The sequence below is a fragment of the Sorghum bicolor genome, chromosome 2 (genome assembly GCF_000003195.3).
Source record: "Sorghum bicolor cultivar BTx623 chromosome 2, Sorghum_bicolor_NCBIv3, whole genome shotgun sequence".
NCBI lineage: Eukaryota > Viridiplantae > Streptophyta > Magnoliopsida > Poales > Poaceae > Sorghum > Sorghum bicolor.
The window spans coordinates 56,367,557-56,391,638 of NC_012871.2; the positions used below are offsets into that span (position 1 = coordinate 56,367,557).

General features: G+C 41.9%; 2 protein-coding genes and 1 long non-coding RNA gene across 3 annotated transcripts; 2 read left to right on the top strand and 1 right to left on the bottom strand.

Annotated features, from left to right (window-relative positions):
• Positions 650-1,693, top strand: LOC8054620. The gene is made up of 4 exons (XM_002460075.2): positions 650-907; positions 1,037-1,373; positions 1,470-1,559; positions 1,671-1,693. The coding sequence occupies exons 1-4, from the start codon at positions 650-652 to the stop codon at positions 1,691-1,693; spliced, it is 708 nt and encodes a 235-aa protein (XP_002460120.2).
• Positions 13,944-16,378, top strand: LOC8055583. The gene is made up of 4 exons (XR_002449982.1): positions 13,944-14,411; positions 14,769-14,910; positions 15,071-15,206; positions 15,645-16,378. It is a non-coding gene; the product is annotated as an uncharacterized LOC8055583 (long non-coding RNA).
• Positions 17,083-19,260, bottom strand: LOC8155712 (ATP-dependent DNA helicase PIF1). The gene has a single exon (XM_002489149.2). It carries the CDS (start codon positions 19,258-19,260, stop codon positions 17,083-17,085), a length of 2,178 nt encoding a protein of 725 aa, XP_002489194.2.

A 24,082-nucleotide genomic window follows, 5' to 3' on the forward strand; every position in this document is an offset into this window, starting at 1 on the left:
TTGATAAATTCTGTAGACTAACAACAGAAGAAATAGTGGCTGCAAGGAAGGGCAAAGGTGTTCTTTCTGAGAAGGTTCAATCCAAGATATCAACTGAAAAAAGGGAAGAGAAGAGGGACAGAGCATGTGAGTACATCTGTAATTTTTTTTATGATGCTAGCATCCCACACAATGTGACGACACTTCCAAGCTTTGAGCTCATGCTTGAGGCTATTGGAGACTTTGGCAGGGGCTTGAGAGGTCCAACTCCATATGAGATGAGTGGGAAATTCTTGCAAAAAAAGAAGAGGAAAGTGCAAGAATTAGTAAAGGCTCGCAAAGAGTCTTACATGGATGCTCAGTTATGACTGATGCTTGGACAGATAAGAGAGGTAGAGGTGTGATGAACTTGGTAGTTCACAGTGCATATGGTGTTTATTTTCTTGATTCTGTGGATTGCTCAGCTATGAAGAAAGATGGCAGATACATTTTTGAGTTGGTTGATAAGTGTACTGAGGAAATAGGGGTGCAAAATGTAGTTCAAGTTGTGACTGACAATGCAAGACCAAATGAGGCAGCGGCTAGTTTGTTGAGAGCAAAGCACCCCTCTATTTTCTGGAATGGTTGTGCAGCCCATACCATTGATTTAATGTTGGAAAGTATAGGAAAGATGCCCAGAGTTGCTGCAACAATTATCAAAGCAAAGTGCTTGACTGTTTTTCTTTATGCCCATACTAGAGTTTTGGACCTGATGAGGAAGTACCTTTCTAGAGAGTTGGTGAGGTGTGGTGTTACAAGGTTTGCTACAGCTTATCTCAACTTGAAAAGCATGCTAGAAAACAAGAAGCAATTGCAAAGGCTTTTTAGGGAGGATGAGCTCCATGATCTAGGCTACCTAAAGAGTGCCAAAGGGAAGAAAGCAGAGAAGGTTGCCAAATCTGAAACTTTCTAGAGAGATGTTGAGACTGCTGTTATTTACTTTGAGCCATTAGCTCATGTCTTGAGGAGAATGGACAGTGATGTGCCAGCAATGGGTTTCTTATATGGGTATCTATAGGAGGCTAAGAATGAGATCTCTAAGAGGTTCAATAATGACAGGAGAAAGTTCAAGGAAGTTTTTCAGTTCATTGACAAGAGGTGGGACAGTAAGCTGAAAACTCCTTTGCATAGGGCTGGTTACTACCTCAACCCTTTCTACTATTATCAAAACAAGGTGGCTATAGAGGACAATGAAACATTTAGAGATGGTGTCATAACTTGCATTACAAAGCTTGTTCCAGATATAGAGACTCAGGACAAGATTATTGAAGAGCTTCAAAAGTTCCAAGATGCTGAAGGATCCTTTGGCAAAGAAATTGCTAAAAGGCAGTGCAAAAATATTCATTTTAATCCTGGTATGAAAAATTGTCCTCTACCTCTAGCAAATAAATTTCTTTGTTGGCAAATAATTTACATTGTCCTCTATTTTCCACTTCTTTGCTGTATTGTAGCTAAGTGGTGGCTGAATCATGGAAGTAGTGCACCAACCCTCAGAAAGCTAGCTGCTAGAATTATCAGTTTGACATGCAGTTCATCAGCTTGTGAGAGATGCTAGAGTTCATTTGAACAAGTAAGAACTGGTCTTGCACTCTTACTCTTACATTCTTAGTCTCTTAGACTCTTAGTCTCTTACTGATTCCAATTGTATGTAGGTCTACACCAAGAGACGCAATAGGTTGCTGCATGACAGAATGAGGGATCTTGTGTTTGTCAAATTCAACTCAAAACTGAGACAAAAGAAGGACAACAAGGATAGAGATCCACTTGAGAAACCTGTTAGTGATGTCTTAGAAGATGAAGACAATGAGTGGATCACTGGTGTTGAGCAAACAGAAATGGAAGAGGATGAGGAAGGAGGAACTGGAGGTACCTCACAAGAGGTTGTAGCTGCACCACCACCAAGGAAGAGAGGTAACCAGAGCAGGAAGAGAAAGAGACTGATTCCTACTAGTGATGATGAGTTATTTGCTTCATCTTCTGATGGAGAAAATGACACTATGATGCATTCTGATTCCATTTCTGTTTCTGATGAAGAGATGCAGTAACTTGTGTGCTTAGTGCTTGTCATTTCATTTATGTTTCATACTTTCAGTTGCTTGTCGAACTATGGCACTTGTGGCTTTATGCCTTTTGCTTTTGAATTTGGAATTTTGGATTGTAATAAATAGACTATTAGATCATGGGTTGTGACTTGTGAGTTACTTGTCACTTGTGAGATTTTAGTTTTAAACTTTTCATCTGGTGTGTGCTGTATTTAAATAGCGGGCTATAGCGGCGCTATAGCGGAGCTATAGCGGCGCCATAGCGCGACCGCTACGTCGTATAGCGGTCGCTATAGCGGAGCTATAGCGGCGTTATAGCGGAAAATAGCGGCCAGAATCAGCCAGCGCTATTTTTGATAGCCCGCAATTTTTTTCTTTGATCTAAAGTCAAGCAAGCTTTGGCGTCTCAGGAACTAGAGAAGGCACTGGACCTTGCATAGTATAATCGGGGTCGCAGCAGTTGTGGCTCGACCCCTTTTGGCAAAGAAGACATGAATGTGCCTCATCCGCTGGACAACATCAGTGAACCGGTCAGTGTCAAGCTATACGTCCGACAGCAATGGGCGAAAGACAAGGTAGCGCTCGGCTAGGCCTGGCCTGCTGGAGATGGGACCATTAATGGAAGCCCAATTCCACAGGGGTTCGCCAAAGTGACCATCGACATGATACTTGACAAGAAGTACAAGAAGATATTAATCGAGCACCCTACATCGCAAGACAGGACGAGACTTGTCCAAAACAAGGGAGCTCATGTGGCCTGGCACAAGCGGCTTATTAAGCTTGACCATGAGTTGTCCTTGGACGAAGAGGACGAATGTGACTTCTGGCCTCACCGCTCAACATCTTCAAGCAGATGACATAACTCTCAGTTGCCATCACCCCTGAGGATGGCTCCTTCTCCCCCTCGTGAAGAGACTCCTCCTCCTCCTCCTCCTCCTCCTCCTCCTTGTCACCAGACTTCCCCTCTTCAGCAGGCTCTTCTGCTACCTCCACCTCCACCTCCTCCTCCTCCTGCTTCTCATCGCTCTGCATCAAGAGGGTTGAAACAGAACTCTCCTCCTGCCCCTCCTCCTACTGGCCCCTCTACATCCGGTCGGGCAAAAGGAAAGATTCCTACTCGCTCTACATCAGGATCTGATCAAACAGGTAACTAATCAAGTACCTCTATCAAGTTTCCCTACCTCCTTCAGATTCATCTCCACTCTTGATATTAATTATGATACACCTATTCCCTCTTATTTCAATGACACTAATCTCCTGATCCATCTTGCATTCTTACTTCCTCCTCAGCTGGGCGGACAGGCCCTAGAGAAAATCACCAGAGACTATCTTGATGAGGATGAAGAAGAAGACCCATAAATTGTCATAGAAAAGGATGAAAATAGAGAGGATGGAGACTGAAAAGGAGATGACCAAACAGCATGACATAGGGAAAAGTGAAACAAAGGAATCGGACGATGAATTAGAGCTGCTAGATGCCACTCCCAAGGTGTTCCTAACTGCAAAAAAGAAAAAGGTGGTTAAAGTCAAAGAGCAGCTAGATGATTCCTTCCTTAGGCGCAGCAAGAGAGTTTCAAAGAAGCTTGCTGGCTACAAGTCCAAGGAAAATGCCAGTTCTCCCCAGAAAAGAAAACACCAGCAAAGAAGATATCCAAGAGGACTAAGCAAGTTAAGAAGAACAAAGAAATCAAGAACCAAGTGAACCCAGAAGAAGCTTCTTCCGAGCTCATGGATGCAACTCCTCTGGCCATGATTCCACCAACTGCTCCAGAAGTGGCACCTTACCTCCCCAGGGATGTTATTGAAGGAATTGGCCATGGATTCCTGCAGATCCCGTCTGTGACGGTTTCTGCTGCACTCTTTGACAACAGTGATCTTGATGATTAAGAAAGCTTCTGGCCCTGGCTCAGCACCTGGCCCGTTTAGGGTGACTGAGAACTTATATCTTTTATCTTGTCTTCGTATCCAGTGTCTGTACTGGCTTAATAAGTGCTGTAATAGTTGCTTCTACAACCTTTGGAACCTTGGTAATACTTTGGCATATTATATCCATGTGTGCTTTTCGCTTTACTTTTGTATGCTGATCAAATTCCCCTATGATTCTCTAAAACCCGCTGTGTATAGTTCTCTTGGTATCTGCATATCTTGTTCGCCACTTGGATGTGTGAACATGCCCTTCCTCTACCTCGTTTACACCCATGAATCAAACCAGCAACAACAGATCGAGTAAAATTCTCTTTTGGAACATAAGAGAAATTAATTCCCAAGACAAATGGGATGCCATAAGAATGAAAATCAATGAAAGTGCCTGCCAAGTCCTATGCCTCCAAGAAACAAAAATAGAACTTTTTGACAATTTTTACATCAGAAAATTCTGTCTGAGATCTCTAGACAAATTTGTCTTCTCCCCTTCTGTTGGAAACTCGGGAGGCCTCTTGACCATCTGGAACAGTAGCATCTTTGAGGGAACCTTGGTTCAGAGCAACTCTTATGCCCTCACTGTCAAGCTTTCATGCAGAATTGATAATAGCTCCTTTCACCTCACGAATACTTATGGGCCTTCCAACCCCAGGCAGAAACATGGGTTTATCACCTGGCTCACAAACCTGGACACCAATGGATTTGATGACTGGGTTCTAGGTGGTGATTTCAATCTGATCAGAAGCCCTGAAAATAGAAATAAACCAGGAGGGGACACCATTGAAATGAACATGTTCAACAATCTCATTTCAGACTTGGATCTCTTTGAAATCCCCTTCAGTGGCAGAAACTTCACATAGAGCAACATGCAGGCCGACCCTCTGCTGGTCAAACTGGACTGGGTCTTCACCTCCTCCAGCTGGCCTCTCTCTTTCCCAGCAACTTTTGTGCAACCCTTATCAAAACCAATCTCTGATCACATTCCATATGTCCTACACATCGGCACAACCATACCTAAATCGAATATGTTTAGATTCGAGAATTATTGGGTGGACCACCCCGGTTTTGCAGAAACAGTGACCCTTCATTAGAATAATTCCCCTTTCTACGCCAATGCAGCAAGACACCTGTCCAGCAAATTCAAACAGGTTAGAAGTGGTCTAAGAACTTGGAGCAAAAATCTTTCTTACCTAAACAAATTGATCTTCAATTGCAATTGGGTTCTAGCTCTTTTAGATGGACTAGAGGAACAAAGGATCCTCTCCAGTTTAGAATCGGGCTTCAGGAGACTGGTCAAAAGTCACCTGAACGATCTATTAGAATCCAAAAGAAAATATTGGCAGCAGAGAAATACAGTCAGATGGGTCAAGCTTGGGGATGAAAACACCCATTTCTTCCATACTATGGCCACCATTGCCCATAAAAGAAATTATATAGTATCCCTGTCTGACTCTGATCATAATCTTATCTATGACCATGAACAAAAAGCAAACATCCTCTGGAATGCCTTCAAGGAAAGAATGGGAGTTAGCAACTTCCAAGGAATAAGCTATAACCTAGCTGACTTACTGACAAGTCATGAGCTGCCCTCATTGGATGAAAGCTTCAGTATAGATGAAATCGAAAGGACCATCAGAGCTCTGCCTAACAGCCACGCTCCAGGCCCTGATGGCTTTAATGGGTACTTCATTAAAAGTTGCTGGGGTACAATCAAAGAAGACTTCTTCAGGTTGTTTCATGAGTTTTACAACGATAATATCGATTTGAGCAGTATCAATTCCTCAGTGATTACTTTGATCCCAAAAAAGGAAAACCCTAAAGGCGTCAACGATTACAGACCCATCTCTCTGCTGAACTATTCTCTGAAAGCCATCACAAAAATTCTTTCCACAAGACTCCAAAATGTCATCCTTCAGCTGGTACATGCAAATCAATATGGCTTCATAAAAGGTAGAACTATCCAAGATTGTCTTGCCTGGTCATTCCAGTTCTTACACTTATGTCACCACTCCAAAAAAGAGATAATTATTCTGAAGCTAGACTTTGAGAAGGCTTTCGACAAGATAGAGCACCAGACTATCCTAGAAGTTCTCAAACATAAGGGATTCCCAGAAAAGTGGCTAGGCTGGATCAAAAACATCTTGAGCATAGGAACCTCCTCGGTTCTCCTTAATGGCATCCCAGGAAAGACTTTTCAGTGTAAGAGAGGGGTGAGACAAGGAGACCCACTCTCTCCACTTCTATTTGTCCTAGCTGCTGACCTATTACAAAGCATAGTAAACATGGCATGGCAGAGAGGCATCCTGAAACATCCACTTTGCGACAACTTTGGGGAAGATTTTCCAATCATCCAATATGCGGATGACACCCTTCTCATCCTGCCAGGGGACGCCAGAACCCTCTTCAACCTGAAAGGGCTACTAAGAAGCTTCTCAGACTCAACAGGGCTGCATGTCAATTTTGCAAAGTCATTTCTGGTACCTATCAATATGAGTACTGAGAAAGCACTTCATCTAGCCAATACATTTGGATGCCAAGTTGGCAGTATGCCTTTCACCTATCTAGGGTTACCCTTAGGGATAACCAAGCCCACAGTTCAAGACTTTAGTCCCCTCATCTGCAGAACAGAAAGAAGAATGGCTGGCATCAGCAAATTCATGTCCTATAATGGGAAACTCATTCTTGTCAACTCAGTGCTCTCGGCCCTCCCTACCTTCTATATGTGCTGTTTAAAATTGTCACCAGAAGTGATCAAACAAATTGATACCTTTAGAAAGAATTGCCTTTGGAGCAAAGGAGAGGTAGACAGAAAAGGGAAATCTCTTGTAGCCTGGGAAATTGTCTGCATGCCCAAAGATCAAGGTGGACTCGGCATTATCGATCCCAGAACTCAAAATGAAGCACTTCTGATGAAGCACCTAGATAAATTCTACAACAACCATAACATCCCATGGGTCAACCTAACCTGGAACAAGTTCTACCAGAATGAGCAAACCCCACCACACAAAAGATCCCCGTTGGCTCTTTTTGGTGGAAAGAGATCATCAAACTATTTGAGAAATTTAAGGAAATAAGTATCTGCCAGCCCAACAGAGGCAATACGGTCTCTCTCTGGACAGACATATGGATTGATGAACCTCTGAAAGATAAATACCCACAACTCTTCTCCTTCACCAGAAAACCGAATTGCTCCATCAGCTATTTTATAAACCAGCCCATAAATAGAGTCGTCTACACAACAGTTTCACCCATAGCAGAAGCTCAGTTAGTGGAACTAATCAGCATGATGCAAGACAGATCCTGGGAGACAGACTCTAAGGATAAATGGACTTACAAATGGGGTTCAGAAACTTACAGCAGCAAAAAAGCATATAAATCCATCAGTGCAGATTGCCCTGCTCCGCCAATCTTCAAATGGCTTTGGGCATCAAGCAACCTGGGCACCCATAAATTCTTCTTCTGGTTGTTGGTCAGAGACAGACTTAACACCAGGAACATCCTGAGAAGGAAAAATATGCAGCTAGATGACTTCAACTGTGTTCTATGCAATCTTGGCACTGAAGAGACTTGCTTTCATCTGTTTTTTGAGTGCCCTTTCAGTAGAGATTGCTGGGCAACCATTCCAATCAGTTGGAATTTGAACCTCAACCCATTAGATATGATCCTCCAAGCCAAAGAGGACTTCCACAACATCATTTTCAGGGAGATCATGATCACAGCTTGCTGGATTATCTGGAAAACCTGGAACAAAGTCATCTTTGACAATGGACAAAAATGTATAGCAGAGTGGAAGAGACAGTTCAAAGATGAACTTGGCTTGGTTTGCACTAAAGCCAGAGGAAGCAAGAGTACACTAATTAGTCTTTGGAGAGATAGCTTCTTTTAAACTACTGTATTTTTTTCTTTTTGGGCCTGGGTGTCTTGTATTTACCTCCTGTATCGATTCTTTTATTCTTTTATAATAAAAAAGAAAAAAAAGGGGTGAGGGACTCCCTCACCGGTTCATCAAAAACGATGACAGAGTTCTCATCCTCCTGCATCTAAAGTGACACTAAAGGCAGCGTCGCAGCCTCGCAAAAGGTCTTCGGAGTCAGTTCCCCAAGTGGATCAAGAGAAAAACAAAAGGCAATTCAGTGGCAACATTACAAACTTGATGCAGCAAAAATGGACTCACAATTTACCAAGGGAAAAATATCAACTATTATTTAATCTAATTGACTCAATTCCATTGGCCATGGAATGAATATGAAAGGCATACACAAAACCAGTACAATAATGAAAGGACCGAAGAACAATTCAATGAACATCAACGACACATAGACCAGTTGCTCGAACAGAACCCCGAACAGAGCAGAGAGACAATAGAGGAAGTCTATTGGCAATCATTGGGGATGACACCATTGGCAATGAAGTTTCAACTTAAGGCTTTGTTTGGATGTAGTCGGATTCACATCAATCCACATGTGTTGAGGTGGATTGGAGTGGAACTTGAACTAAATTCCACCTCAATCCACACCAACACACATGGATTGAAGTGAATCCGACAACATCCAAACAAGGCCTAAAGAATGTTTGGTTTCTGACGACGAGTACGATAATTTGCCCACACCGCTTAATTAGTTGCATGATTATTATATTTGGCCTTCGTGGGATTCCGAATCGGCATGGTTTGATTTTATTATCCAACCGTCGACAATTTTTGACTATCCTGAAAAAGAGAAATACGATATTGATTGGGAGTGCATGTTCCAGCTGCACCAGAAACACAACCTCGATGTACAAACATTGTGTTTGTGGACTATGTAAGTACCCTACACGTGTCAAATCCTATATAATACTCTTTTGAGACACAGATTGTTTAATTTTGTGCACTTTTCATGTTTTCTATGTAGGTTGGTTGCACAATATTGCAGCATAAAGCGTTCATTTCAGCACACTAGTATATTGCCCGTGCTAACGCTACGGCGACATTCAGATACGTACAAATTTGAACTCAAATATATACAAATTCAACCAAATTACATTGTAGAAAAGAAAGCAATATATTTTTTCTCGTAAAAAATATTATCCATGCCTTAAGTTGGGTCAAATTAACTGTAGTACAAGAATGGTGGAACCCTATTCCTTCTCTAATGCCAACCGAGAATAGGCAGGTTGAGAAAGTTCAGTGCAAGGATGGTTAGGAACAATCCTTCATTCACTGAAAAATGTTTTTTGTGTGCAAAAGGCAATAAGCTTGCCACTCCTAAAAACTGTTTTTTGTTTTGCAAAAGGCAATAAGCTTGCCACTCCCTGCGTATCCAAGCATGACCTTTCCCCCCAAGCCATCACCTGATAGTCACAAGTGTAATGTTCTCGAGTGAAATAGAAATGATACTGACCTAGTGAGCTCTCTGGAATCCAAAACTGCATTCAATTTGCAAGATAGATCATATGAGTTTGCGCATATCTGCAGAGGCAAGTTCACATGCAAAAATAACAATTGATTAAATAAAAAAATGTGTTCGTTAGCATACCTTGATTATAAAAGTGAAGTGGATATTCAACTTTCTGCAAACAAACAGCAAAAACCTTCATATTCATTGGCCTAAATAACAGAAATCTTGATGCAAGTGTTAACATCCTCACCACATGTAGAACATCAATGCTGACAGAACCTGGTGCAACACCCTCCATTCCCACAAGCAAAACGTTGTCTGAACCTTCCCCAATTGTCTTCTTGTTGACAATCTCCTATCTATTAGAGCACTGAAGGTACACAATTTTCCTTGTTACCTGTGCTGTCTCTGCTGACGATGCATATATGATATCATGGTAATTGCTTGATTTTGGTCAGCTGGCAAAACAATAAAAGGAATTAAAAAGAACATGCAGTCACTTCACATCGATCAAGAGCATTGACATTTACACATCATGGGCCATTCAAATATCATTGTTGTTTCACCGGATGATAAAGTATGCCCCCACCCCCACCCCACCTCCAAATCAAAGACAAATTTCCACACATTTTTTCAGTCATCTCTACCCCTGAAAAAATAAATTATTCTTGGCCTAAATTTTTAAAAACCATAAATCTTGGCACCTAGAAAAATATAATTTGGTGATGTAGCATTCAATGATTTTGATAGCAAATGGCTAGGCACTACATCTATCAGAGGCAGAAAAGGAGCTCCTAAAATGACGTCAAACAAAGAACAGAGGATGAGAAAGCTCTACTGCTCTCCATGTCAGCAATGACTTAATAATTGAATATTGTAAGGGGATCTAAATTTACCTTGCATTGTCCAAAGTGCTATGTTGAAGTCCTAGCTCTTTTACTGTTACCATCTTGCACATAGAGAAGAGAAAGGACTACTCACAACCATGTCCTAGTAATTTGTGAACACAGTAAACCCTATAAACAAAGTCTGTGCAGAGCTTCCTCCACATAAGCTTTATCAGAATTTGTGAATACCTGCAGTAACCAAATGTAGGTTGACACAAATGCTCTCTGTGACCATTTTGCAAAATATATTATTTCAGAATAGAGCAAGAAAACAGAAAAAATTGGTTGCTTTCGTACTATTTTTCTCTGTGGAATTGAAAGTTGGAGGGTCCTCAAAAAAGGGTCCAATCTTAGATTTAAATGGCAAGGTATCATGAGTTTCTTTCTAGAGCTTAAATTGACACGAATCAAAGAATTCTATTGTTACCATGTACCTTGGTGCAAATGCATTGCTTGACCATGAGTGTGCCATTCAACTCTGCCATTTTGTCGAACATCTTCAGGGCTTTAAAGATGACACTTTGCACATTAGGGAGTACAAAAAAATCCATTTTAGGAGAACACAAAGCCCATTGGATTAGGAACCTGTATTGGATTATGAATCAGAAGGGGCTTAGGAAAGGGAGAGAGAAGAACCTGCAGGTGGTAGAGTACAAACATCCAGTGAGGTCGTGAAGGGCCATGCAAGACGGGAAGGGCGGTGATCGAGCATGGCTCCACGCAACATGGCGAGGACTGCTTCCACGTGGCCTAGTTCATGGCTTCGAGCACGATTCCGAGAAGCATGGTGAGGGCCGCCGCCGTGCGTCTTGGAGCGAGGCGTCGAGGGCAGCGAGTCCTGCTGCCCTGGGCCTGGCTGGCCTCTGGCGAATCGCGCGTCCCGCAAGTCCTGCCATCCTATGGCCTTGCGGTCCCGGCCCCTGCGTCCCTTTGCTTCTCTGCGCGTCCTCAAGAACCGCAGCGGCTCCGTTGACGCCGCGCACGCCTGCGTGACCTTGCGCCTGTGCGGCCGACACTTATACATGTCGTTCCACAGATCTGCGCCCCGCCTGCGTGACGAGGCAGTAGCGGCTGACAGAGGCGCGACCGGCGGGGTGCATGCGACGACGGCCGTTGCAGCAGCCTCCCGTGCTGCTGTGGTTGTACGGGGAAGGTTTTTTTTCTTTCTATACGGTAATTTTTTCTAGCGAGTCTCAGGAATCGAACCTGCGGCGTGCGGGGGACGACGCATGAGGGGAGGGAGCGGGTGTGAAGGGGGTGAGAAGCCTCGCATCAAACTTTGGTTCTAGGCCTTTGGATCTGACATAGTTGTTTCGTGAGCCCTTGATTTTAATGGAGATAAATTCTTGTGTGTAATTTTCTGGGTACACAATGGTTAGACTACTCAGCGGGGGATGTTTTCTTTGGTGGATCTAAAATTATTTGAAGTGGTCAATTATAGTATGGATAGGCTTCTTAGACCCCATCCGACTCAATCAAGAAACTTGCCTCGACAAAGTAGGAAATTCCGGTGTGAAATACGTGATGAAGTCATTGATTCCAATTTTTGAACAGTTCGTGGACAAAAAGAAAACCCACATACTTCTATACCATACAACTTCTAGTATGTGTTCTCGACCAGTGATTTTTATGCTTTTTTGTCCAGATTATTCGTTAATTACAATTTTTTGATTGCAGCGAGCATTATGCCCTCGTTTGTGTCAATCTTTATAAAAACCAAATTGAGGTGTGGGACGTGAAGAAAAAGCCACTTGAGGAGCTGCAACCACTGGTGGACGTGTTGAATGCGTGAGCCATGATAACAAAACCATATTCTTCCGATCACAGATATCTTTTCCTAATGATCCCCTTTTAGCTATTTATTATATTTTCTTCACAGTGTTCGAAGAAAGCATAGAGGTGGGACGCAAAAGCATTCCAAATTGTTGAAATAACCAAGATCCCTACCTAAAACAGCCGGTGGCAAACAATGAGTGTGGGTTCTATGTCATGTGAACAATGTTCCGTTATATTGGGTACACTACGAAAGAGCCAGATGAACTTATATGAGTATAATCCCCATTTCATTTATTTATTTTATTAAATAAAAAATATGGTTTTATCTCGGAGATGTATATAAAAACATTCAATGATTTTATTTTATAGTTTAATTTTTACACAATCATATTTGAGCATGTATACCATCTGGAAACACTTTTGCATAAAGAATAAAAATAAAAAGTAATCTAAGTCCTCAACCATATAATGTCCGTGCTAACGCTTTTGGGACGCTTCTAAAAACAAAAATAGAACATCGCGCAATGATCAGATAGGTGATACTGTTCACGTGACACCAGTCAACCCCAAATTATTATTCACCAGACAAAGAACTCAGAGAGCTAAACATGAGGACCAAAACCCCAAAGTAGCAATCGATGGTGCAAATAAATGCACACTAATAATAAGAGAAATCAATTAGTAGTAGAATGCAAGAACGAGCGATTTCATGGGGGATAATAAAAAAGGGAAGCGAAAAAAAACTCAATTTAAAAGCGCACAATTAAAAGGGATGCAACAGATTCGAATCTTCATTAAGTAAGAAAAATAAAGAAAGAGATAGCAAAGAACGGATGCAAAGCGAAGATCCCACCTTGGAGGCAATCCGCACTGGGGTGTTTCAGACTGTTAATAAACCCTAAACACTCGCGCCGTAACCGTAACCGGCAGCGATTGCACCGGCGAGATAAGAAGAGAGGAGAAGGCAACCGTGCAAGACGAAGGAACAGGACGATCGCGAGGGAGAGCGAGGAGTTTACCGACGCCAATGCTGGAGTCCCGACTCCCGAGCGGAGGAGGCCTACGAGGAGTATGAGTCCTGCAACGCTAGAGCCACGGAAGGGTGGGGGGCGGCGGGGTGCAGTGAAAATGGGTGGGAGGAGGAAAAGAGATAATAAATTATTTTTTTAGATAATAAATTGTTAGGTAACTAACTATTAATAGATAGTGAAAATAAAATGTATACTTGTTTCTTTGTATTTTGTTGCATGTAGTTATTTTTATGTTTTACTTTGTGATCTCATATGTATCGTAGAAATATAAAGTTGAGAATTTCTTTTGTTTTTACATGTGTATCGGTTAATGTAGTCCCTCTATATCCACAAAGAAAATTATTCTGGACAAAGTTTGAGTCAAATATAAAAAATATAAAATCACAAATAACTTTTAAGTTGTTGAGTTAGGAAATATGAAAACCATATGAATAGATTTGTCTTGAAAAATACTTTCGCAAAAACATACATATACCACATTTTGATAAATATTTTTGTAAAAATAAAGAGCCAGAGCTAGGCTTTTGAGACCGTGTCGTTATCCTAAACAACTTTCTTTATAGGTATGGATGAAGTATTATTTACTTTGAACATTATGTATACAAATAACTAAACACAAATAAATCAAACTACAAAAACCTAAATACAAGTTAATTTGGGCATTCAATCAAACAATTTTATACTCGACTATATAGGATCTATGGATGAAAATGGATCTGATACGAATAGATATTGCTCATATTATATTATTTTTATATATCTATCTGGAGTCAGATTTAAATACGGATAGCACTAACCATATCAGATAGAATATAACTGGATATCAATATGATAAATACATAATTTGATTATTTAAATACGGGCCGTGTCTTTCCAACACTCTTGTCTTTCCAACACTCCACCGCAACACTCCAGACCAACCAGCTGCCGTGAGCTTGAGCACCGGGCTTGGCTTCCAGGTGGAGGCGCATCGGAGACCACTCGATCTGGAGGCACATCCGGCCCCGTGGAGCCCGGGGTTCTACCAGCGGAGTGGCTGCGCGAAGCGAGGCAACGCGCGGTGGCCGGTGGTGGGGGCAGCGAGGGAAGCGAGGCGGGGACGCCTCCGCTGACTCAGTCGTCGGGAGCGGGAGGTGCGAGGCGCAGGGGAGCTGACTGTCCGTGCACCCAACGGTCGGCACCACGGCGGCCGCGGCGGAGGCCAACGGCGGCAGGGGCGGGGACCACGGGGCCGCGGCGAGGCGGCGCTGGGATCTGCCGTTGGGGAAGTCCATGGCGTGGTTGGACCCCGTGAACTTGCCGTCGGGGAAGTCCAGCTGCTGCAGTTTCTGTGGCGAGCTTCTGCAGTTCGTTCTCCAGGTGATTTCTTTGTGTGCAATGAAGTTGACACTCGATTGCTTATTGTTTGGATGTCGACTTGGTTACAATTGGGCTTGGTTTTGGTTAGATTTATGCACCAATTGAAGACAAAGTAGCAGCCTTCCACTCGATTTCTTTTTGTTCATCTGGTGTGGTACTTGGAAAGGTGATAAAATTTGTAGTAGCTCTAAATTTCTTCAAATTCAGATAAAATTTGCCTCCAGATAATAAGTTCTTCTGCTGCTTCAAATTCAGTTCTGCTAGCTGTAGAAAAAGGTGATTATGTATGGATTACTAAAGCTATTTGTGCTCTTAACATTTGAATTGTGTTGTGCTCACATTTTTGTCTACTTTCAGTTCCTGCTAGCACTTCTTGGCCAGAATTTGAGATAAAAATAGACTATGAAGGTACTTTTGAGATAAAAAACTAAAGCCATTGGTGATGCAAAGACATGGGAAACCCGATGCTATGATGCAGTCGTGGATGGATCAATTTGAGGTACTCATCTGTACCCTCTTTTTAACTGTACCCTTTGGGCTTCATCTACTTGTCTTTGTTTCTCAGACTGTCTCTAATTGCCTTGCACTGCCAAATTAACTTTTGAACATGAAAGTAGGCAACTTTAGTGATAAACTTTGTACTATTTGTGGATTTGCAGAGTCCATCAGTCACACCCAGGAAGCCTCTCCAATCGGATAATACTTCTCACAGTCAAGAAGAGGACTCATATTCTGTCACTTCTTGGCTTCCTTTTCAAATATGGATCAAGTTGAATTCTCTGGTGGATCTTATTGGTCTGTATGTTTAGTGTCTCCTTTTTCTTCATTATTTTTATGCATATGAACTCCATACAATTTTGGACGGAACACTTTTGTATGCCTTTATAGTAGAGATAACTGACTGTTAGTACAAAAGGTTGCACATTTTAAAAGTTCAGAGAGAGGATTTTGGACGGAACACTTTTCTGCTTCCTTGTTTAGAAATGGTTTATACAATCTGAGTGCGATGTGAGTGAGGATAGACAGCCAGCCACACTTGTTTAGATTTGTTTGTCTGATTACTGAACTAACCCACTGCTTTCTATTCCTATTTACTATTGTGACTTTTGACTCGAGTAATTAGAAAGCACAGCCCAATTTATTCTGTTATTGGTCAGTAGTTCATTAGATACACTTATTTATTTCCAAGGAACATAACACTTCATGAGTTTGTTTTATATAATCTGATTTCAGGGGCACAAGCAGTGACTGTCTGAAGTCCAATTCCTGGGTGTTCTTGAGCAGCCAAATCTGGTGCAGCTGATTGGCTCTTGCATTGTGGATTCAGAAGCAAGCACAGGGTGCTGGTTTATGCGTTCATGCCCAACAAGACTTTGGATGATCACCTATTCAACCGAGCATATCCAATCCTGCGCGGGGCCTGGATTTCCACCATGAAGGAGTACGAGAAGTTAAGTTTTATTTCTGGACCAGAACTATGCATGATCTGAATTTCTGAACTGTACCGTGCTAAAAACGCATTGCAGTCACGACACGTTGAATACATTCTCTGAAACTTTAAAATGAACAAAAAGCCGTGCACACAATCTTTCTGAGCTGACTGTGCATGCAAATTTTTTAAAGAATGCAGAGACTGTAATTAGTGGTTAAGATCTGTTCCAAACTGTTGGTGTGACAGGTCATCTACAGGGATTTCAAAGTGTCGGACGTTTTTCTGGACGCCAAATTCAAGCCAAAACTGTAATAATGACTTGTTGGGATTGACCAAACTTGCTGAGAAGTTGCAGTGCGCTACCTATATATCAGGTAAGACATGTAGATAGTTTTGTATCAGAAATTCAACACGCACATAGTTTATTACAGTACAACCAAAAAATTGTTTTGTTCAGTAGTCTATTCTTTCTTGACAAAGTGCATAAACTTGTTATGGTCTGAGGGCAATGAAGATGCCATTTTTCTTTGTGTCATGTCATATGTCCCATGTCATGTTTGAGAAGGTTTGGCACCTGTGAACACTGCAGAGTTGCAAATTACACAAGGTCAGTTACCACGCATCAACATTTAATTTGTTTTCTATAGTAGAGATATTTTTCGCTATACTGAATGCCAGAAGCATATGACATAGTATAATATGTTATATGAGGCTCATAAATTATACAAGAGAGTACTGGGTTATTGTACCTGGGTGTACCAACGGTTTATCATCAATTTAGGACTCTGGAAGGTAGATCCCAACGTTTGGGATGGTCTGTCCCTGCACATATATCATATATGCCTAATATACGGATATCTATGCACATACTAAACCTGCTAAGAGTTGCATCTCTACGCTAATTGCAAAGTCTGGCTGCTGTGAGATTGCCGACAATCTTTTCATTCAATTTCGTACCCATTTTGCAAGGGCCATCCACAGAAAAAATAAAGAACAAATCAAGAGTCAGAGTTGTCCTTTGACGGGCATTATACCATAGCAGCATAACAATGCATCTCCATATATTAGAAAGCCATCCACTTGTCTCCTCCATTGTGCCTGAAAATAATAGTTTTATGAGCATATGCACAGTGAGTAATTTGGTTTGCTGAAATGTCCAAAAATAAAAAATCAAGCACCTGCCAAGCAATTTTATTCATACGATGGCTGATAAAATGGTTTGAGTATACCCACCGTTAATCACCAGTTTAAGACGTCTTTATAAACAATATTCTTGGTGCTCTTTCCTGTAGGATCCAAATAATCTTTTGGCTTTGCCAAAATTCTTGTTGTTGATCTTGACACCCCCCTCGATAAACCAACATAGAGTTGTCCATGCGAGAACACGGGTTCTGGAAGGTAGATCCCAACATTAGGGATGGTCTGTTCCTGCGATTTATTTATCGTCATGGCAAAACTCAGCCGCACTGGAAATTGCTTTCTCTTGAACTTGAAAGGAAGAGAAATATCATCCGAGGGAGACAGTGGGAGCCTTGGTATGAACACCCTTTTTCGTGCATGTTGTCCAGCAACAATCTCAGCATCAATTGCATTATCTTGTAATGCTCTGACCATAAGCCTTGTTCCATTGCACAAGCCATTGTTCGGATCAAGGTTGCGGAGAAGAATCACAGGACAATTGATTTTTAGCTTCAGCTCGTGTGGGGGGAGGCCATTTGGAGTAATTGAGTTCAAAAAATCAATAGGAAAGTGATTCTGAGGATCATCAACAATAGTGTCAAAGCTGTGATAAACCTTTTCCTCACCAGGAAACCTCTCAATCATCATTGCGTTCAGCCGATCAACATGTTCATTTTTGGTGGATAGAATGGCACGTGAGCTCATATAGGTGGCTGATGTTACATGCTCTTCAAGTGATGGGAAAACATCTTGAATGAGTTTATTGACTGCCACCTCTGTGTCAGTATAACCAATCACAATGTCATCAGGGAGTCGAACATAATCATCTCCAATCGTTTCCTCGGTTCCATTTCCAATTCGTAGCAGGTACTCAGAAAACCAAGGGTCTGACTGTGCTCTCATGTTGCGTGACAATCTTATCTTCTGTATTTTATTCCATAAATAGGATCTTTGCAAAGTAGCATCAGTTACTTGTGCTCTTGTCCCACGTGTCACGACAGGGAGGACCTGTCTGAAGTCTCCACCAAATACCATTACCTTTCCTCCAAATGGCAAAGCACACTCCATGATATCTTGTAGGGACCTATCAAGTGTCTTGACGCACTGACGCTTGGTCATGGCAACTTCATCCCAAATGATCAAAGATGCCCTACGAAGCAACTCTGCAGTGCCACTTTGCTTTGTAAAGCTGCACATGCTGTTGTCCCCAATTTTAATTGGAATTTTAAATCTCGAGTGTGCAGTGCGTCCTCCGGGCAATATTGATGCTGCTATACCAGACGTGGCTGTTGCAATGGCTATCAATCCTCTGGAACGAACTCTAGCAAGGAGAGCCTTATATAGGAACGTCTTGCCTGTGCCTCCCGGACCATCCACAAAAAAAACTTGGCTCTTATTTGCAAAGACATGTCGAATGATTTCATCAAATCCTTCTCTCTGCTCCTTATTAAGAGAATAAAAAATATCTAAGTGGTCTTGGTCTATAGAGACATTTTCTTCCTCTCTAACCTCTTTCATCATGTCAATAGAGCTTGGACCCTCATCATGAATAGGTTGAAGACCATAATCTCTAATATCTTTCCCCATCGAGTGAAGCATATCTCGTACATCTCTGAGCACCATTTGCTCCACTGTCGATGTGTTGTTGTTGTCCAAACTGAAGTCTTCACCTAGAGCCCCATTATGCTTGTCCCATAGTCCATGTATATTAGTGGCCTCACAAAATACAAGAATGGTAGCAAACAACCTTCGCAAGGCACACGGCATTTGGAAAGTGGTGGCCTCCGTCAAGCAATCATCGATTGATTGGTCCGTCTCGATAAGCCCTCTTTTCTCACATGCTTCCCTAAAAGTAGCGTAGGTGACACCAGCCACTGTTCTTAAATCCTCATATGATGTTGCACCTCTCACATGATTTAGTAGAACTCTTAAGAAATATCTCTCCCCTTCACCAGGGTTAGCATAGACAATCCGACCTATCTGTGCTGACGCTTGTTTCCTTATTTGCCACACTTTTCTCCCTTTGATCCAACGATAGTGTTCTGGAAATTCTCTATACAATATTTTCCTTGCTGCCCTATCTTCATGGTTTTTACTGAAATACTCTGTTAGCGTGGTCCTATTAGAACCTGGGCGACTCACAACATCCTCCAGGTTTTCCTCCTCATTGTATGTCACAGACTGCATGCCAGGCAAATGTAGCTGGAGCTGCAATACAGCAGGATATACTCCATACATTGGGAAACCAAAAATTCTGTACACAGCTTCTGGCGGAGATATGTACCTAGCACTCCTATACTGTTGTATCTCATTGATAATACCATCATCTCTATCATTTTGGTCTGCATTTACCGAGAATGATGCTTGGTCATGACCTTTATATACATACTTAAAAAGATACTTCACTGCTTTAATGCTTGAGCATGCTTCAACATTTATGTGACAATTTTATCTCATGAGCAGACCAGGGTTGTATGGCACCACCCACCTATTATCTAATTCTGCTCTCCTAATCTTGACTCGACGTCCATCATCTCTTCTCCTGTAGGTTGGATAGGAGTCCTTTCCTTGCTGGGTTGCTTCACAGAACTGCCGAGGGTACTGAAAGCGACACTCTCCATCCACCATGCATGCACAGTTTTTGTTTAGCACGCCACATGGACCATGCAACATATGACTGATAACCAGGTCATGCAACTCTGGGTATTTATCATTGTCTGGTATCTCCACTGAAATAACTCGATCATATGCATCTAGGGTTGTCAACTTACTCCCTGACTTCATGATGAGCAGGAAATGCTCATGTGGTAGCCCCCTTTTTTAGAACTCAGTAACATGGACGTATGCTGCAACTTCACCAAAATACTTTCTCTTGATCAGAAGATCCTTTAGATCCCGCAACTTTGCCCTATACACTCTTGCAACCAGTTCTGGCCTATCTTGTGGTTCTTGTCTCGGTTCAAGATTGCTTGTTATTTCTTCCCAGTAGGGATTACATGTCATGGTGATAAAGTAATCTGGCTTTCCAAATCGCTGCACAATAGCCATAGCATTAAGGAACCTTTGTTGCATGTCTCGATCACATCCTGGGAATGATCTTGGCAACACAATTCTTTTGCCAACCTTAGAGCCTTGTGTCTCTCCAGCAGAAATAACATCAACCAGTCCCTAGATACATTTAAGCACATACAAATTTCGTGGAAGATTATTAATAAGGCTGCAAATTTCATAAATAAACAAAATAAATAAACAAAATTACATGAGTGGTTACCTGGTATAGTTCTGCCCGTATCAGCTTTTGGTTGTCGGGATTAGAGTACCAATCTAGCCTCATAGACTCAATCTTTATATACATATCCACGGCCCACTGCTGAAAAAGACGTCCTCCAAATAACACTATGTTAAAAAGTCCTCGTCTAACTTGCAATTTGAAGCAGTAGTATTCTCGTGCGGTTACATATCTTGTGGATTGTGCTGCATCAGCAACTCCACTTAGCCAGTCACCTTCTTGTACGTCATTGTCGCCTTCTTCTACCAGATTTTCATTAATATTCTCAGCTGCAAGATAGACAAATATTTAGATCATGTTATAATATATTCTTATAGTAGCAATTGTACAAGTATTATAGCAGAAAATATTATTAGGAGATAATACCTTGATAACCACTGGTTGTCCCGTCATCCATGTGATTAACATTAGTAGAAACCGGGGTTGTAGATGGTCGACTGACTGGATCCCCACTATATGGCATAAACTTGTTCCATCCTGTTTCCCCTCGTGGGTTATATATTGGATAAGCTAATAGGTCATAACAACCATGGTATGCTCGGATATATTGCGGACGATGATCGGTCCTTCCATATACAACCACACTTCTATCAAAGCATCTTTGTGGATCGTTCCCTTCCATCCAGATAGCAGCAACTTGGGACACCGTTGGGGCATTGTACCTTCTCTGGTCAGGAGTGATATTTGTATTTAGTTCAATTCGATAGTCATCCAAGTTTGGAAAAGCACCATTTATCTGAAAAGTATGAACATATGGATTATCCTGCAAAATTGCAAGGATATTTCGGATGAGGTTGATATCAAGATCAGGGGACCTTTTAACTCTATGTGACAAGGCATCATCATCTGCATCATAAAAGTAGAGCTGCAAATGCCGAGCACCGTGGCCACCTGGCACCAGGTGGTCCAGACGGTGGTACAAACCACCATGTACTCGAAATGTATAAATACCGGTCCCAACTGGACTATTATATCTTCGATCAAGGGTAACACCTAGACTTGTGAAGGCAAAATGGGAGTTGATATAACGTATGTGTTTCCTGAAATATTTTGCGTCCTCATCCACTTGACTTGTGAATAACCTTCTCAGCTCTGCAGGAACCTCTGGTATATGTATTTGTACCTTTCCTTTTCTACAACAAAACCCGGGTGTCTCATACTGAAACCTCATCGCACCACAATATTACAGTCCGGGACTTTGCTCAATATATGCCTTTGTGGTAGGTTCTGGTATATGAATTCATATGGGTCATCATCTGTCATATTATTTGCAAATGGGCCATCCGGAAACATGCGATATGACTCGTAATTATGATCTGTGTGCAAGACATTATAGTATAATTAATATATTATATTAATTTCTTAATACAATAATATGCTCTATATAAAGACTAATTTATTTAAATTGGATCTGTAACATGACTTATAAATGTCATTGTAGTACCTTGCGCATCTCGGTAGATCATATTATATTAATTTTTAATATGATCATATGCTCTATGTAAAGACTAATTTATTTAAATTGGATCTACAACATGACTTATAAATGTCTTGGTAGTACCTTGCGCATCTCGCTGACTGACTCCATTATCATCGTATAAATTTTCATTGTGCAACCCATGGTCGCCTTCCATTGCATCCTCATCACCATCCCAATCATGTGTTGGTTCGAATAGTTCACGATCAAACTCATCTTCATTGTTTGGGACATCTACATTGTTGTGACACCGTTTAGGTAAATGAACGTATGCAAATATTATTTTAAATAAGTACAATAGCATTTATGTAAACATCTTATTTATAGAAATAGCATGAGGATGTTGTGCTCACTTGACTCACCGGAAGTAGGCAATGGACCAGAAGTACGTGGACCTCTAGGTCGTGGCACGTAATTATCATTTCTGTGTAGCCAATCTATGGGATCCTCTGTGTCACCATTTTCCAATATAGTTGATAATCCAGTTCCAAAACTCGCACCTTCACATATGGACATCGGTTCAAGATATGTCATATAGATAAGGAAATAAATAAGTTATAGATATTTTTTACCTGTTGTGCTAATATTTTGCAATTCAGCCTTCTTCCTTGCTCGGTATTGACGTTGGTACTCTCGTTGTCTCCTTTTATTCGCTTCTATTTGTTCATCGGTCAACTCAGCTCTCCGTTTCCGTTGTTGTGCACTCCTTTCGTTCTTCTTCATATTAGCAATGTCTGTATGGCAGACATATATATACTTATATATTATAGTAGAGAAGATATAAATTTAGGTATTTTTACACAATATAATGACAAAGTGATTACCATTGGGCACAGATAGTGCACCGCTTGTTGTGGTCGCGGTGCTAGTTCCAACATGGCTTTGATATTCATGAGCATCTGATGGGATATTTTCTTGTCCAATGTATTTGGTGTGTTTTGGTCCATCTCAGAACATGAATCTGTGGTTGCATTGCCAATGGCAACATGGCTATGATCCTCAAGTGCATGGGGTGGGATATTTTCCTTGTCTAATATAATTGGCATGATTTGGTCCATCTCAGAGTAATTAATACCTGCATAAATTTTTGTGAGATGTACAATAGTTAGTTTCATTGTAGTAGAGAGAACCACTTTTACACTATTCACCGGAATCATATAGTACGGTATATATTATATAAATATATATTCATTTATTCATCCATGTTATCCAGATTCATATCTTTTGATCCACAATTTGGAAGCTGATTCATTGTCTTTTTGCGTTACTGGTTGAATTAAATTGTCACTTTTTGAAATCTCTACACAGAAATGATTCTACACAATAATAACGTCCCTCCCTGATATTCGCTCGCGATGTGTATGTACTATATGATTCTCTATAGTAGAGAGAGAAATAAAAATAAAAACAATCGAAGAGATTAATTACCCATGGCCGATGTTGCAGGCAAGGTTTCAGCCGAAGCACAGGAATTGCTACTATTTTGGGATGTAGCCTTCTTGCGTGCTCGGTAGTCACGCATGTATTCACGTTTTTTCCTATTGATCTCTTCTCTTTGTTCGATGGACAACTCAGCTCGACGAATTCGTTGCTGCTCTCTTCTTTCTTCCCTCCTCCGCGAAGCATCATCTAAAGTGGCATTTAAGATTAAAAAGACACCCAAAGATGTTGTGGCATTCCTCGTGAGGCTGCCGCGGTCGCAGGCGATCGGCGCGGCCTCCACAGCTAGGGCACGGCCTCCACAGCTGGGTGATCCGAGGCCGGTTTTCTTTTCTTCGATTCGATGATGCTTCGGAGGTTCAGGTGGGTGATCGGGAGGCCCTTCTGCCGCGTTCGCAGGAGATCGGCACGGCCGGAGGTTCAGCTGGGTGATCGGAGGCCCTTCTGCCGCGTTCGCAGGAGATCGGCGTTCACAGGGAGGGCACGACCTCAGCTAGGGCACGACCTCCATAGCAGGCGATCGGCGCCCAGGCGATCGGCGTCTTTTTTTTTCTTCTCGATTCGATGATGCTCTGATGACGCTTCGGAGGTCGGCGTGACTGGGTGATCGGAGGCTTCTGCCTGCCGCGGTCGCCGTGACTGGGTGATCGGAGGCCCTTCTGCCTGCCGCGGTCGCAGGAGAATTCGGCGCCGGTTTTTTTTCTTGGACTCGATGGTGCTTCCGAGGTCGGCGTGAGAAGTCAAGTCATGGTGAATCAATTGACACACGCGTGAGGGAGCTGGGTGAGAAGCTCGGCTTCCCACATCCAATCCTCGCCATTAGATTTATCTATTGATTTTTTCTAGCCATTGAT